This window comes from Zalophus californianus, chromosome 9 (assembly GCF_009762305.2).
Source record: "Zalophus californianus isolate mZalCal1 chromosome 9, mZalCal1.pri.v2, whole genome shotgun sequence".
Lineage (NCBI taxonomy): Eukaryota > Metazoa > Chordata > Mammalia > Carnivora > Otariidae > Zalophus > Zalophus californianus.
In genome coordinates, this window is record NC_045603.1 from 80623361 (window position 1) to 80638210 (window position 14850).

At 36.2% G+C, this 14850-nt stretch overlaps 1 protein-coding gene across 6 annotated transcripts in view; it reads right to left on the reverse strand.

Annotated features, from left to right (window-relative positions):
- Nucleotides 1-2756: 2756 nt before the first annotated feature.
- Nucleotides 2757-14850, reverse strand: part of RASSF8 (Ras association domain family member 8) — a 125212-nt gene continuing 113118 nt past the window's right edge. For all 6 annotated transcript variants that reach the window (XM_027592038.2, XM_027592037.2, XM_027592043.2 and 3 more), the window contains 3 exons: nucleotides 9842-10731; nucleotides 7606-7750; nucleotides 2757-6997 (listed from right to left, as the gene is read on the reverse strand). In XM_027592038.2, coding sequence (XP_027447839.1) covers nucleotides 6876-6997; nucleotides 7606-7750; nucleotides 9842-10731 — 1157 coding nt within the window. In that variant the 3' untranslated portion in view covers nucleotides 2757-6875. The remainder of the gene's footprint in view (nucleotides 6998-7605; nucleotides 7751-9841; nucleotides 10732-14850) is intronic.

Consider the following 14850-nt stretch of genomic DNA (forward strand, 5'->3'; position numbering starts at 1 on the left):
TTAAGAGTGTTCTGCAGCATGTTCAGGAGAGAGGAGACTGGAAATAATACTATTTGAAAGAACTGGGAGTTGGGAAAGGGAACAGTAAGAGGCTGCCTTCAATATCTGATGTGTCATCATGCTGGTGAGAAACTTTCTTCTGTGGGGTCTTAAGGAGAGTTGGAAACCTTTTTTGGCCTAATAAAAGGGAGAACTTTCTAGCCTATCAAGATGACCCAGGATGGTCAAGTCCTTGAAGGTTCTGCTGCAGGCTGGGTTTGGTAGGGAAGTTCTGAAGTAGGTCATAGCTTAGTCACAGCCACACTGTCACCCTCTTGGCTGCATGGGTGGTTCCTGGTGAACGTTTTGCTCTTCCCAGCCTCCGTTTACATGCTACCTGTTGCCACACTGCATTTTCACGGCATTATAGCTCGTGTTCTTTGTTTAAAGTGTCTTTGTTTTTTTGTTTGCTTTTAAGAGAGAGAAAGAGTGCATGTGCCTGTGTGCACGCATGGCGGGGAGAGGCAGAGGGAAAAGGAGAGAATCTTAAGCAGGTTCCACGACCAGTGCAGAGCCCCCCATGTGCGCTCCATCTCACAACCCTGAGATCATGACCTGAGCGGAAATCAAGAGTCAGACGCTTAACCAATTGAGCCACCCAGGTGCCCCTATGATTTGTTTTATGCTCTAAAAATTCCTGTTACTTTAGTATTCCAATCATTTATTTGATTTTCACGCTGCTAGCAGTTGCAGGGAACTTGTAAATACTGGCTTGGCATAGACAGAGACGAGTTTGTATTGTCCACCCTCTTCACTTCCTTCCATTCTGGATCATAGTCACACCCTTCTAACGTCTTGGACACATTCTCATGGCAGATTAATTAAAGTGGCCTATATAGAACAGAGCCAAATACAATGTTGGGAAAACAGGATTCCAACAAACTGATGGTTAAATTCGGTGCTGCAGAGAGCTTTTCCCCAAATCCACACCATCCTGGCAGAAAAGACTGCAGGGACTCTATACAAGGGGGAGGCCCATTTGAAGACCTACTCTCAAATACAGATGCTTCAGGTCTTTATTCTCTCTTCCCTTCCTCCTCTCCCAATCTTTTGTCCCCAGCACACAGAACAGAGTACTGTGACTACTCATCATGGAGAAACTCTCAGCACCATTATTATTAGCCATTTAGGGCTGTGGATAGCTGTCAAACACCTGGAGTTTCTTGGATTCTTTTATTCTGCCCCACCATTTAAACATGATATCCTTTTGCTACTGTTTACTTAGGATGTCTATACCCTGTTTGGTTCTCTTCTTCTGGCACAAAGTAGGTGCTTAATAAACATTTGTTATTGAATAAGCCCCAATTACTTACTTAGTTCAAGTTACCATTATCTCTGGCCTAGATTCCTGCAGACCTCTTCAGTGGTCTTTCTTGCCTCTAGTCTTGACACTTCTCTAGTCAGTTCTCCACAGTGGCAGCAAGAAGGATCTTCTTAAGATGCTAGTCTGATCATTTCATTTCCATGCTTAAAACTCCTCTGTAAGTCTAAGGATAAAGTCCTTATTTACCATAGCAACCAAAGCCCTCCATGATACCTTCTCTCTTAGCCCTCCCGACCTTTTCACCATCCGGTCAGATATCCCTCCCCACTTTATATTCCCTTCTCCAGGGTTTGCCAACACTCTGGATTGGGGTAAAGCCCTTCTGGTGTGTTTCCACGGCCCTCTATCCTTGTTCCTTTAATGGTGAGCATTAGACTGTAACCTCCCTGAGCTGCAAAGCAAATCATGTTAATTTCAGCACAGTGTGTGGCTAACAATAAAGCCTCACTAAATGTCTACAGAAAGTACAAACGTGTCCAGCAAGTTTGTGCCTGTTTTGTAGGACTCTGCTGACCCTGCCTAAGACGCAGCACAAATACGTGAAGTGGGCAGCAGGTGTCAAGAGTCAAGTGAACAGAAGTTTATTTCTTGCTCTGCCATTAACTAAACAAATGCTTTAGAGGAGAACAGTAAAATTAAAATTTTAAAAGTCCCCCAAAATAGGACAAAGAATAATTTATATTTTGCATTATTTTAATAATTTATCATTTTTCATAACATACTATTATTATTCATATGTATAATTTCTTGACCAAGATCTAACTTACACAAATTATGAAAATGACAATTTATGTACTTCCACATTATTTTCACTTTAAAAACATAAAAAGCTACTTATGCAGCTTATCATGGAATATAGGGAAGTATTCAATATCTGAAAGGTCTATATTCAAGTTCCCTGTAAGCTACTTATTAGCTGTATGATTTGGAAGAGGTTCCCTAGATGGCTGAATGTATCTCCCATTGTACCTGGAACAGAGTAGGTACTGAATTATTCCCCTCACTTGTGGTTTTAAAGAAGTCTGAGAATACAGAGGTTCATTAAGACACGTTTCCTTTTGCTTTTGAAATAAAAGGGAGACATTAATTTCTTGATTCAGTTTCACTTGGATAAAACAGCTTTTTAAAAAAAGATTTATTTGAGAAAGAGAGCGCGAGCGCACGTGTGTGTGTGGCGGGGGGCGGAGGGAGAGGTAGAGAGAGAATCTTAAACAGGCTCCACACCCAGCACGGAGCCTGACGCCAGGCTCCCTTTCATGACCCTGAGATCATGACCTGAGCGAAAATCAAACTGGACGCTTAACTGACTAAACTACCCAGATGCCCCAAAACAGCGTTTTTTAGCAATAGGTAATTCTTTAGTTATAATAATTAACATTACTTTTAAAGAAATGTAATTTTATATCACTGATATGCAGACCTTTTCTCTTTGGCATCTTTTAAAGAAAAGAAACATATTTTAAAATACTAAACACATAAAAAACAAACCAGCAACTATAATGCCCCAATGAATCCTGAAAATTTATTATGTGGGAGAATATCAGATACTGATCCTTTGTTTTACAGCTCATAATAATCAGAAAATATACATTTTGAAATGAACATCAAAAAAAGAATAATTACATATAATACATATTACAGTTATTTTATTGGTACATAAGCAAAGCAGTACTAAAAGCATATTTATGTGTCCACAGTAGTGAACATGGCAATTTTCTGTTTAAAGCTGCAGCAACTCAAATCCTCCTTGGGTCAATAAAGACAGACTGGAAATATATTTAGGGCTATCACCATGTCTGGCTGTAAACCTATTTTTTAAATCTTTCCCTCCCCCCATATATATATATATATGTATATACTTTATTGCCTATTTCTGCTGGTTTAATATAATTAGTATACTAAATAGTTATCTGCATTTATTTGGTTTCTAAAAATATATAAAATGCATTGGAATAGAGCTCCTGCAGCTTTCAAGAAGTCAGTGTCCTGGCATTGAAAGCTTATTCTGGAAATGTAAAGCAGCAATACTGAATAAATAGTGATTGTTTTCTCTTCTCCACACAGCTGATGGCCTTCACCCAAAACCTAAAAACACTGTAGCAAATAGTATAAACATGCAAAAAATGGACATAATATAAAAGTAATACTTATGAGCTAAATTTTAATACAATATAGATTAATAAAGACAACTTCAGGTAGAAGAGGGATGGGAACACAGCATTGTTCTATACATATAAATTAAGGCCCAATTTTTCAAAGGCAATGCACACAGGGAAATGCCCATCTGCCCACATCCTTTGCACACCCGAAATCAAGAGTTTTTGCCTTTTCCGTATCATTTCCTCAATCCATTATTATAGTTCTAACTTGGAGAGATATTCACAGAAATGGCTTTAACTGATGTTTCTTTACTCGAAAGACCATTTTTCTCTTATTCACAAAGAAAATGTCCTTTTAATGCAGGTACAAAATTTACTTATGCTCTGGAAGTAAGTGCTTTATTTGTTTTTCTTAAACACTATTAATCACATTTCATACCATAAATTCTGTATTTTTGCTGTTTTAGCTCCAGTTTATGATTAATTTGAACTATAGGAATTGATGATTACTTCAGAGATGACTGAGGGAATTAAATGGGTAATTCCTATCAATACCAACCAAAGTCTCATATATAAATTCTCTGTGCCATCAGGACAAAAAGCATGCTAATAAACCAAAATATCTCATAAAAAAAACCAAAAAACAGGACTGAGGCAACCCACTATGGATCATTCTCTGAGGATGCTAGACACTCAAAAGGGTCAAATATACCAATGCTATTTCAAATCACTCCTTGGTAAGAAAAAAAATTATCTTCTAATTTATTTAATACTTATAGGAAATCATAATGAAACAACTTGCAGTATAACAGTAATAAAAAGCCCCTTATACTCTAGTTTAGTATTTAGAACCTGAATATTCCCGCAGATGCAAAATTTTATATTTGGTATTTTTGTATATCATTGCCTGCTGTCGCCCTCCCCATCCCCCTGAAATGTATCCAAAAGATGTGGCACTTTAATCTAACTCCTCTGTGTTCACAATAGATACAAATGACCAGGAATGGACTATATTATTTTTAAGATGTTCTAGGAGAAATGAGTTTTCTTTCTTCTATTTTAAAAAGACTTAGAAAATATTTCTTAGAGATGTTCTTTCAGAAGTATTGTAACTGATTAAAAAGTATAGCTGCTCAATATATTTATCAAATTCACATTTATATATTCTTCCCATCTAGGAAATAGTATTTCTATCCGTAATCAGGTCCATAAAGATTATTTGGCATTTGAAAATTCAGATGAAGTTGTCACAATGCTGCCAGTCTTAAAGTTATTAGGTTAATGCTGATAATAATTTACAATTAAGTTGGACATTGACTTTGTGTTTTTGATGGCATACCAAGCATCTCTGCAATTAAAAACTGCAACGTTTATTATATCCTCAGTTTAACATTTTGATTTAAATAGAATGTGATCAATTTATAAAAATGTTTTTCTTTGTGAATAAGATCTTAATTTCTCTGAACAAGTTAACAAAATGACTCTTGGTATAGGATGGAACCCTTTAAAAATAAGGCTTATAGTGGGCATACATAAATCATTACTGTCACAAAATCTACAAAGTATCTTGATTTTTTTAATTTTAATTTTTAAATATGTATAGATATGAAATAACTATTATAAATTGAGAACAAATGTGTATAGGTTGGGGTTATGTAGGTAAGAATAAATTATTTCTCAAGTTATTTGCAAAATAGTATAATGGCAAAGTCAACTTGTAAAGTTGACTTGGATAACTCCAAGAACCCAAAGAAAATAATACCTTTAGTTGAGGTCTGCCATTTAGCTGGACTAGAAAAGGCAACTCTGCATTATTACTTTCAGTTCTCTAGAAGCTGCTATATAATATTTTCATAGCCATTCTTAAAATTTTTCATTGGAAACCTAAATGTAGCATTCTCAGCATTCATTTAAACCAAAATAAGTCAAATGTGTTAAAACATCCAAAGTTGCCTTCATGCATAAGATATAACTTACATCTTTTTATTGTTACCATGGAATTAATATACTAATCCACTTTTACTTTGTTGCATGTAATACAGAGAATATATTTTCCTCAGAATTAAAAACCACTTTAAATTTCAGTTTAAAGTCTTAATTATATTGTACCAAATTTTGATCAGAGGGAATGTAAAAATGGCAAAATGGTATCTGACCACATCCATCCAGATACTACTTGTGACTTTTTGGTTTTATAAATAAATAAGAAAATATATGTACAATTGGGAGACTCATCTCATGTCCTGTAAAAGCCAAGCTCAAGAATGAAAAAACAAAAACAAAACAAAAAAAAACGAATTTAATTTTATTTCCTTTGTAAAAAATACCTAAACTCCAATATACTTTCTATCTAAGTGACTGGAGAAATAGCAAAATCCATAAAGTACAGATTAAATTATGTGCAAGCGATAACTTACCCATGGGTGCTTATACCAACAGACTATACATATGAAATGGGTTATTTTAAAAATATATCACTTAAAGTAACCTTTCTGAAGTAGATCAACCAGTTATCTCTAACTTATGTATTATGGCAACTCTGAGGATCCATGAGATTTAAATGATTAAGGCAGGGCAGAAACAAAACACATAATGTATCAGGAAACCCCATGCCTGTTTGGACAGATATTCAACAATTACATTTTTTGTTTACAGTGCCCAAAGTTCTGCAAATCTTCTAAACATAAAATTTACACCTCGTGAAAATACTTCTCTTCTGGTATATGGTCATTCATATACTGGAAATATTGTAAAGCAAAGATCCAAGTCCAGATACTAAAACCGGAATTATTTCATCTAATGAAGCAATGGCTAGGACGGGTACACAAAATAAATACAAGTGGGTTCCTTTGGAGTTAGTTTTGATGGTGGAGCACCCTATGACACTTGTATAGTTGTAGATCAGCAATGTACAAATGTAGTCTGGCAACATGCACACACAGTCATAATGTAATTCATACATAATGTATTTCACACAATATATAATGTAATTCAGTCACAGGATAAGTATTAATAAAAATATTAAAACATCAACATTCACCCATTAATCGATTATATGGAATAAATTAAGCCAGTCACATATTTCTCTTTGCTCTTAAGTCATGGTTTTATTTACGTATACACACAGTATAATACTTTCCTAACGCTCTCAAAATGCTACAAATAAAAATGAAGGCTTTGCATTACAGCTGCTGGACAAACATGTCAACACTGTCGATGTGTGAAAACACAGTTTCTTTGTTCTTTAGCATCAGTGCATAGGGTATGGCTCCAAGTGGTATGCAATTTAGGACAGAAAAAAGAGACGGTGGCTTGTGAAATAGATCCTCTGTTCATCATTGGCACAAATCAAAGAAGGAATTTTTACTGTCCTTGGTACCTTTATTGGGTCTCTCCCCTAAAGACAGATAATGTTATACATAGATGCCTTCAGGATTAAAACCAGATGAGATAGGATTCTGTAGAATACGAAGATTACTGGGGAGCTGCCGAGATGAACCAGGCCGCTTCAGGGACCCGGACTGGAATGGTGCCTCTACACAGAAAACAAAGAAAGTCATTTGGTGTATTCAGCAACTCGACGTAGTCAGCAACATGAAAAACTAGAACTTTTCCTGCCCTCAAGAGCCAAAGAGCAAACTGTAAAATTGCAGTCCCCTGTGGGGCCTGGGGTAAGAAGAGAAGGCTAACTCTTCTTGACCCTCTCCATTGATAAAAACAGTTTTCAGTGATTTCAACATCTTTTCAAAAAGGTGAGCATTTTGCTTCTCTTTCTTGGTTGTTCAGATGATACACATCTTTTAAATATCAGCACAAATTAATAATAAAGACTCTTAGGAGAGGAAGAAGGGGCATTAGAAACGCTAATAAAAATCAACAGATGACAGACTCAAACATAAGGAAAAGGTTTCTTAAAGAAGCAGTTTAAAACAAATGATACAAGATTTGGGGATTACATGCCCACGAACGTAAATCAACAATCTAGATATTATTGATTTTCCCCAGAAGCAGGAAGTACGTCAATTTTTTTTTAAGTGGCCCAAGCTTTGAACAGTAGGCTAATATTTTAGCTCAATACAAGTAGTTTCTTCAAAGTTAACCTGTGAGAATAAAGTAAAGCGAGCAGATTTCTCAACACCTTACCCCTTTCTAGGTCTGCATGTGAGGCCTCTACTTCAATGGGCTCCGCTGGCAAAACGGTAACTTTTGTCCCTGTCTGTTGGATAAACTGCTGGAGATTGACTTGCCGCAGCTCTTTAGTCAACTGCTCCAGTTCTTGTTCTTTGTCCTAGATGGGAGTTAAAATTTGTCTTTTTATTTGAAGATTCACTCTTGGCCAGCTAAAGACATCCCGGTGAGAGTCCATCTGCTACAGGGGCTGGATGTGCGATACGTGCTTTCCCAAGAACGCCTTTAACAAACCTGGTTAATGTTGATACAATGGGCTAAAAAAGAGATCATTTTTGCTCTGGGGAACAGGCCAAAACATAAGCAAATAAAGGACAACAGCTTCTTCAGTCTGTCCTCTTAAATGTGATGCCTTCCTCTGTTAGGAAAACACTATGCACCTGATGAGATAAATCTGTCTCTATAAACTTTTATCAGTAAAATGCTAGTTTTCATCCATCCCAGTGTTTACAGCAATCTTGCTATAAGCTATTCACAATTAAATTTCCCTACTGACTTCATAACCAACTGCAAAATCAATAGACACTTGGTCCATGAGATTCAGAGAAGTTCTTGTTTTTGGTAAACTGTTTTCATGGGATTCATTATTGAGCTATACATTACAGCATGAGGAAAGCAAGATTCCCACAAGATTTTCACTTTGGGGTTCTTAAGTCCTTGGCAAAGACAGGTCTGAGAACTGAAGATCCTTAAAGAAAGGAGATCAAGTTCGGATAGCTAGAAAGCTCAAAAAGCAAGGAGAGGTATTCCATGATTTGAATGGATGTTCTTTCTCTCCCTTACTGCACTATAGGAAAAAGTGGTAAGGCCTCACCCAAGCTGAGTGTGCCTGAAGACTGGCAGTGGTAGGAAGAGATACCAGAAATGAGTGGTTGTTTCCTCCACTTACTGTGCGTGTAGCGGGCACTTGGAGATATGTTAGTTTGATTATGAGATCCTTTCCAAAGGGTAGGGAGATTTACTGGCAATGACTGTCATAAATTAGCATTTCCTGTAAACAATATCAAAGGCCACACAACTTCCAACTGTATCCTTTTTAAGGGTCAAAATGAATCCAAATAGCATAATACTGACAAATCAGAAGTTAACAACCTTGTACTGCATGAGAAATTCTTGATTTTCAAAATTTTGGTGGTAGTTTTACCTCTTGACTATATTGTTTGTGGCAGAGAATGGAAATCACATAAGTGATTCTTAAAACCTCAGCTTTCTCTGCTTGTAAAACTGTTCATATTCTAAAGTAGCTCTGCTCAAACTTCCATGTGCACCGGAACTATCTGGAGATCTTATTACAATAGAGATTCTGAATTTTTAACAAGTGTGCCCTGAACTACATGGATCACTCTTTGAATAGCAAGTCACCAACTAGCACTGACCAATACAGCAACCACTGTCGAGCACTTGAAATGTGGCCAAATGTAACCAAACCCAGAAATGTATATTTATTTAATATTTTAAAATTTAATATTAATATTTAACACTTTAAATATTATTTACATTTAGTATATTAAAATATTATTTCTATTTAATACCTCTTTGCAACTCCCCTAACATCAGCACAGTTTCTTCTCGAGAATGGGTATCTGAGAAATATAAGTTGAGTGATCAGGATTTCATGGCAAAATATAAAAGTTCTTGTATTGGAACCCGAGAAGGGAAAATCAGAGAGGAACCTCCGTGCCCCTTTCCTCAGGAAAGCAAAGGAAAGTAAGTAATGTGGAGAAAAGAAGGGGACTATTTACATCTCAGGAAAAGATGGGGTGAGCAACAACGGAGAAGTAATCGATAAGCAGTCAACTAGCCACACAATCCTTGGTAGACCCATCTGTGGTAATTTCTTTTGGTTTTGGTTTCCTTCTCTCTAAAGGAGAGGAGGTCAGATTCACTATCTCATCATTAGTGTCCATTCCAGCTCTGAGATTCTATTCTCTGTATCCAATAATGTTCCAACTGCCACAGTAAGACACCTCTTTCTGTGGAGCAAGGATCAGTGAGGCTTTAGCTCTCATCTTTGTTTTGGTCTCACATTTTAGCTTTGTCATAAGTCACAGAAATTCTAAGAAACTTATAAACCAAGGTAGGTTTCTAACTTTAAATGTAAGAGAAAATGGACAGTCATTAAAGAAAATGCCAAGAATATATTAATTCTTTAAAACAGATGAAGCATTTCTTTTTATAGAAATGTTCTTACCTGTAATCGTTTGGTGGCTTGTCCAAGAGATCTTTCTACAGCTTTAATGCCATTTTCCAGCCTCACACTCTGTTGGCCTTGAATGTCAATTTCTCCTTTGACCTTACCAATCTTTCCTTTAACCTCTTCTTCATTGACTTGTGCCTCCTGAACTTCCCGTTGTAATTTTTCTGCTTCAAGACCGCTTTCCATAGTCTGAATCTGAGCCAAATAGTCCTTTAATTTGCTCTCGCATTCTGTTATTTTCTGTCTTATTTCTTGAAGTTGATCCTTCAGCTGTTTTTCATTTTCCTGTTCAATCTGCAACTCATTTTCCCAAAATTCTTCCTCTTCAATTTCGACATCATTTCTTTTGATCTTTTGCTCCAGGCGAACAATTTCCTCTTCAAGGTTAGAATTATATTTTTGCTCCCAAAATTGTATTTCTATTTCATTTGATTCTAGCTCTTTCTCAATGGATTGAAGCTTCTCTGTCTGCAACCGGATCAGCTTCTTTAATTCATCTGCTGTTGTTTTGCAGTTATTCAGCACCTTTTGCTTAAATTCAGTTTCTTTACCCTTTCCAAAAATGTCCATTAATCCTTTGGCACCTCCTGTAAATGTTAATGATTTCCTTTTAGGTTCTCTCCTTTTGATTGATTTGTCAATCTGAGGCCTCAGTTTAGCCAGGGGGGGCAAACTCTGCCTATATAAAGTTCTCTCCGGAATTCGAGCCACACTGTCTGAAGTGGGTCGCTCACTAAGAGATGGCCCCGTTCGACGTAAAATTAGCTGTACATCACTAGCATACTGCCCCCATTTGTTTAAGGATATGATAGGATTTTCATGAGGTGCTAAGTGTCTTTCAGTATCTCTCCATTTTTCTATAAGAGTGTACCTTCCGGTTCGACCTAGATAAAAAAGATAAGAATAAACTGTTAAAGTGGAATATGCAATAGTTAAAATAATGCAACAGAGGACACTTATTTGATAACTGTGTTGTCTTGATTAGCATCCAAGTCCAGTCCATACTGCCTTTAAAACTTCTCTTGAAGACAAAAAAACCAAAACCAAAACCAAAACCAAACCAAACCAAACCAAACAAATTCTCTTGAAGATATGTTAACAGCCTAAAATTATGGGATGTGAATTACATATACCCTTCTGACTTGCTTAGAAATTCAACTATATACTTTAAACCTCAGTGAGACTCATATTCTTGTCAAATGCCTGATTGCCTAGACTTTCTTGTTTGGGGTAAGACCTCCAGCTGAAACAAAGGATGACATCAGAAAGCCCCACTGGAAGTCATGAGGGCCGGTCCCAGAGCTGGGTAGAACTTCAAAACTTGAATAAATTTCCACTTTGTGAATCCCTCTGCTTTCTCTGCACATTAGAACATGAGAAGGTTGGGGGCCCCATTTTCCTCCTGAAGGGAGGTATGGAGACAGTGGACAACCTGCTACTCAGCTCACAGGGGGTTGTAAGGTCTTTCCTCTGTCTCTGCATGAGGGTTTGGCCAACTCATAGCTCACACTGCTGCTATCTTTCTGCACACCCTAGGCAAAAAAAAAAAAAAAAAAATCACCTCAGTGAAAATGACCCTTCAAAATAATTTTGTATAAAAATAGGGGCCTGAAGAAAAAAGTCTTCTACAGTTTTGGTACTTGTAACTTCAAAGATTCTTGTTAAAAAAAATTTAAAAGGCAAAAATATTAAAAAACAAAAACAATAAAATCATATTTAAGTAAAAGTTATACTGAACCTAACTGGTAATTTACAGAAAATCAAGCTTCAGAAGACATTATAGTATCATTAACTTGAACACACTTCCTAAATACTTTCATTTAAGGTGGGTGGGTCAGATTGATTATATTTTGTTAGAAGTGTCCCCTGGATACCTGAAACTAATATAAATGTTACATGTCAATTATATCTCAATAAAAAAGTATCCGTTACTACTTATCATTATTACAGGAAGAAAATACTGATCCTGTCGTCTTGCAATTATAACACTGGTATATACAGCTATTGATTTTCCTGTTTTTTAATTTCATGAGCTTCTGAACCAAGAGCAGTTATTTTCTCAGTTATTATGGAGGTAATAAATGGAGGTCTGGATACATATATATGTGAATATCCATATATGCAATACGGAAGTAGTACATTAAGAGTGATATTGCTCTAAACATATGCATATTTTCTCCTATGGAAACTGAATCTTGGGTACAGCTGAAAAGTTGCAGCTCGCAAGGCAAACAGAGTGGAGTTTTAATCTGAGTTTTAATTACCTACTGGATAAATAGTGTACACCTCACAGGTCCTGAGAGTCAGAGTCAGGCATAATAAGCACCCACCACATCGCCTGGCCCAGGGCAGGTGTTCAATCAATACATGGTAGCCATTACTAATTTAAAACCCTGTTATTCACGTGACAAAAAGGGCTGACCAGAGACCTCTTAAAAATGATGTGACGTGACAATAAGGTGGCTTAAAAAAAAATCCTTAAACAACTTTTAGCAACTCCTAGCAACATAAAGCTGGAAAGAGCAAAGGCTCTGCAGTCGGAAGGCCTGTGTTCAAATTTGGCTTGGCCAGCTATTTAAATGATTTGCGCAATTTATTAAATTTCTTTTGGCTTCAGTTTCCTTATCTATAGGGTGAGAATAATATTTTCTTACTGACAATGTTGTTGCGAGAGTCAAGTGAGATGTAAAATATAAAACTGTTCTCTAAAATTGAGCAGTTCTATACAAATGTTAGTTGTTACTATTGCCAAAATATCTGGGTAAACGAGGGGAATGAAGAAGAAACCCTTAATACAGTGGATTGGCTTCTTGGAATAAAACATGTTTCTAGTGATTTTCAGGTTAAAAATTACTGTAATTACTCCAAGAAAAACCACATGATAAATCTGCAAGGTTAAAACTTCCATGTGTACACATTGCTTCAAAGATCACAGCACTTTGTGTTCTTGGCTTTGCTGCCTATCAACTACTTTTAGAATCTCACTCTTCTCTGGAGCTCTGTGTCCTCATCAGTAATGTGAGGGGTTAGAATAGATCAGCAGAGCCCTCTCTAATTGTCTACCAGGCCAATGAAGCATCTTGAAAAAGAAAATGGAATCATCACATTAGACAAGTTATATTAAGAATTTTAAAGACCCTAATTTAGAGCCATAATTAGGATTTTTTTTCCAGTGCTTAATGGTACCGCTGCCCTATGAGAATGTCTTACTAGAAGATTATTTAGAATTGCTTTTACTGCCAGTTTTCCCTTTTTGTTAAATAACACATATTTATAAATGTGCAATTAAGCAAAAAGAAAAAAAATCCTATCCAGCAATATAAAAAAGCTTTTATAAAAACTAATGATGTACTGTATGGTGACTAACATAATAAAATTAAATTTAAAAAGGTAAATGAATAGCTTTGATTTTATTATAAAAATTAGGTTTTAGACAGGTTATGTACAAGTTAAATCCCATAATCATTATTTTTAATACCATATTTGGTAAGGCCCTAAAGATCCTATTTCATTTGGAAAGACTCAAATTCTTCTTGCAAAACTCCTTTCAATGTATTTTATTAAATGGATACATTTAATTGTACCTTGCACACTATCTTGATGTACCCCTAAACCTAATAAAAAGGAATACCTATCTATCTACCTGCCTACCTACCTACCTACCTATCTGTAGCATTTGTAGTTTAGGCTGTTTTGGCTACCTAGAAATACATGTCACAATAAGTAATGGTAAATAAATAAAATACTGACTATACTTTCGAATAGCTGAAGCAATTGAGTGTAATCCCAAGGATCATTAACTTCATATAATACGGAAAATCACATAAAGAGACTTTAATGCATTAGTGGAATCTCATTAGATGACTGACATAAATTAAAAGGAAATAGGATAACAGATTACTCTCACTAATTTAAAGCAGAATAGTATGTATAACTGTGAAGTAATATGAAGTTTTTGAAAATATACACCCAAACTCAAATATTCAAATATGGGTCACCCAAAAACATTATGCCCTTATTTCAATCTCTCTTTCAATGGTGCAACCATTTTTTTTTGTTTTTTTACAATTTTAGGAAATTTCTTAGAGCCAAAGAACAAAATCATGATTTAAAAGTCACATCTCAGAGCTACCATATGACCCAGCAATTGCACTACTGGGTATTTACCCCAAAGATACAAATGTAGGGATCCGAAGGGGTACATGCACCTCGATGTTTACAGCAGCAATGTCCACAATAGCCAAACCACGGAAAGAGCCAAGAAGTTCATCAACAGATGAATGGATAAAGATGTGGTGTGTGTGTGTGTATATATATATATATATATATATATACACACACACACAATGGAATATTATGCAGCCATCAAAAGGAATGAAATCTTGCCATTTGCAACGATGTGGATGGAACTGGACGGTATTACGCTGAGTGAAATAAGTCAATCAGAGAAAGACATGTATCATATGCTCTCACTGATATGAGTAATTCTTAATCTCAGGAAACAAACTGAGGGTTGCTGGAGCGGTGGGGGTAGGGGGAATGGGGTGGCTGGGTGATAGACATTGGGGAGGGTATGTGCTATGGTGAGCACTGTGAATTGTGTAAGACTGTTGACTGTTGAATCACAGATCTGTACCTCTGAAACAAATAATACATTATATGTTAAAAAAAAAAAGAAGATTGCAGGAAGGGAAAAATGAAGGGGGTGAATCAGAGCGGAGACGAACCATGAGAGACTATAGACTCTGAGAAACAAACTGAGGGTTCTAGAGGGGAGGGGGGTGGGGGGATGGGTTAGCCTGGTGATGGGTATTAAAGAGGGCACGTTCTGCATGGAGCACTGGGTGTTATATGCAAACAATAAATCATGGAACACTACATCAAAAACTAATGATGTAATGTATGGTGATTAACATAATAAAATAAAAGTCACATCTTGTTATTTACTCAACAAATATATATTAAACACCAAATATCTGTCAGAAATAGTGTCAGCCCCTGGG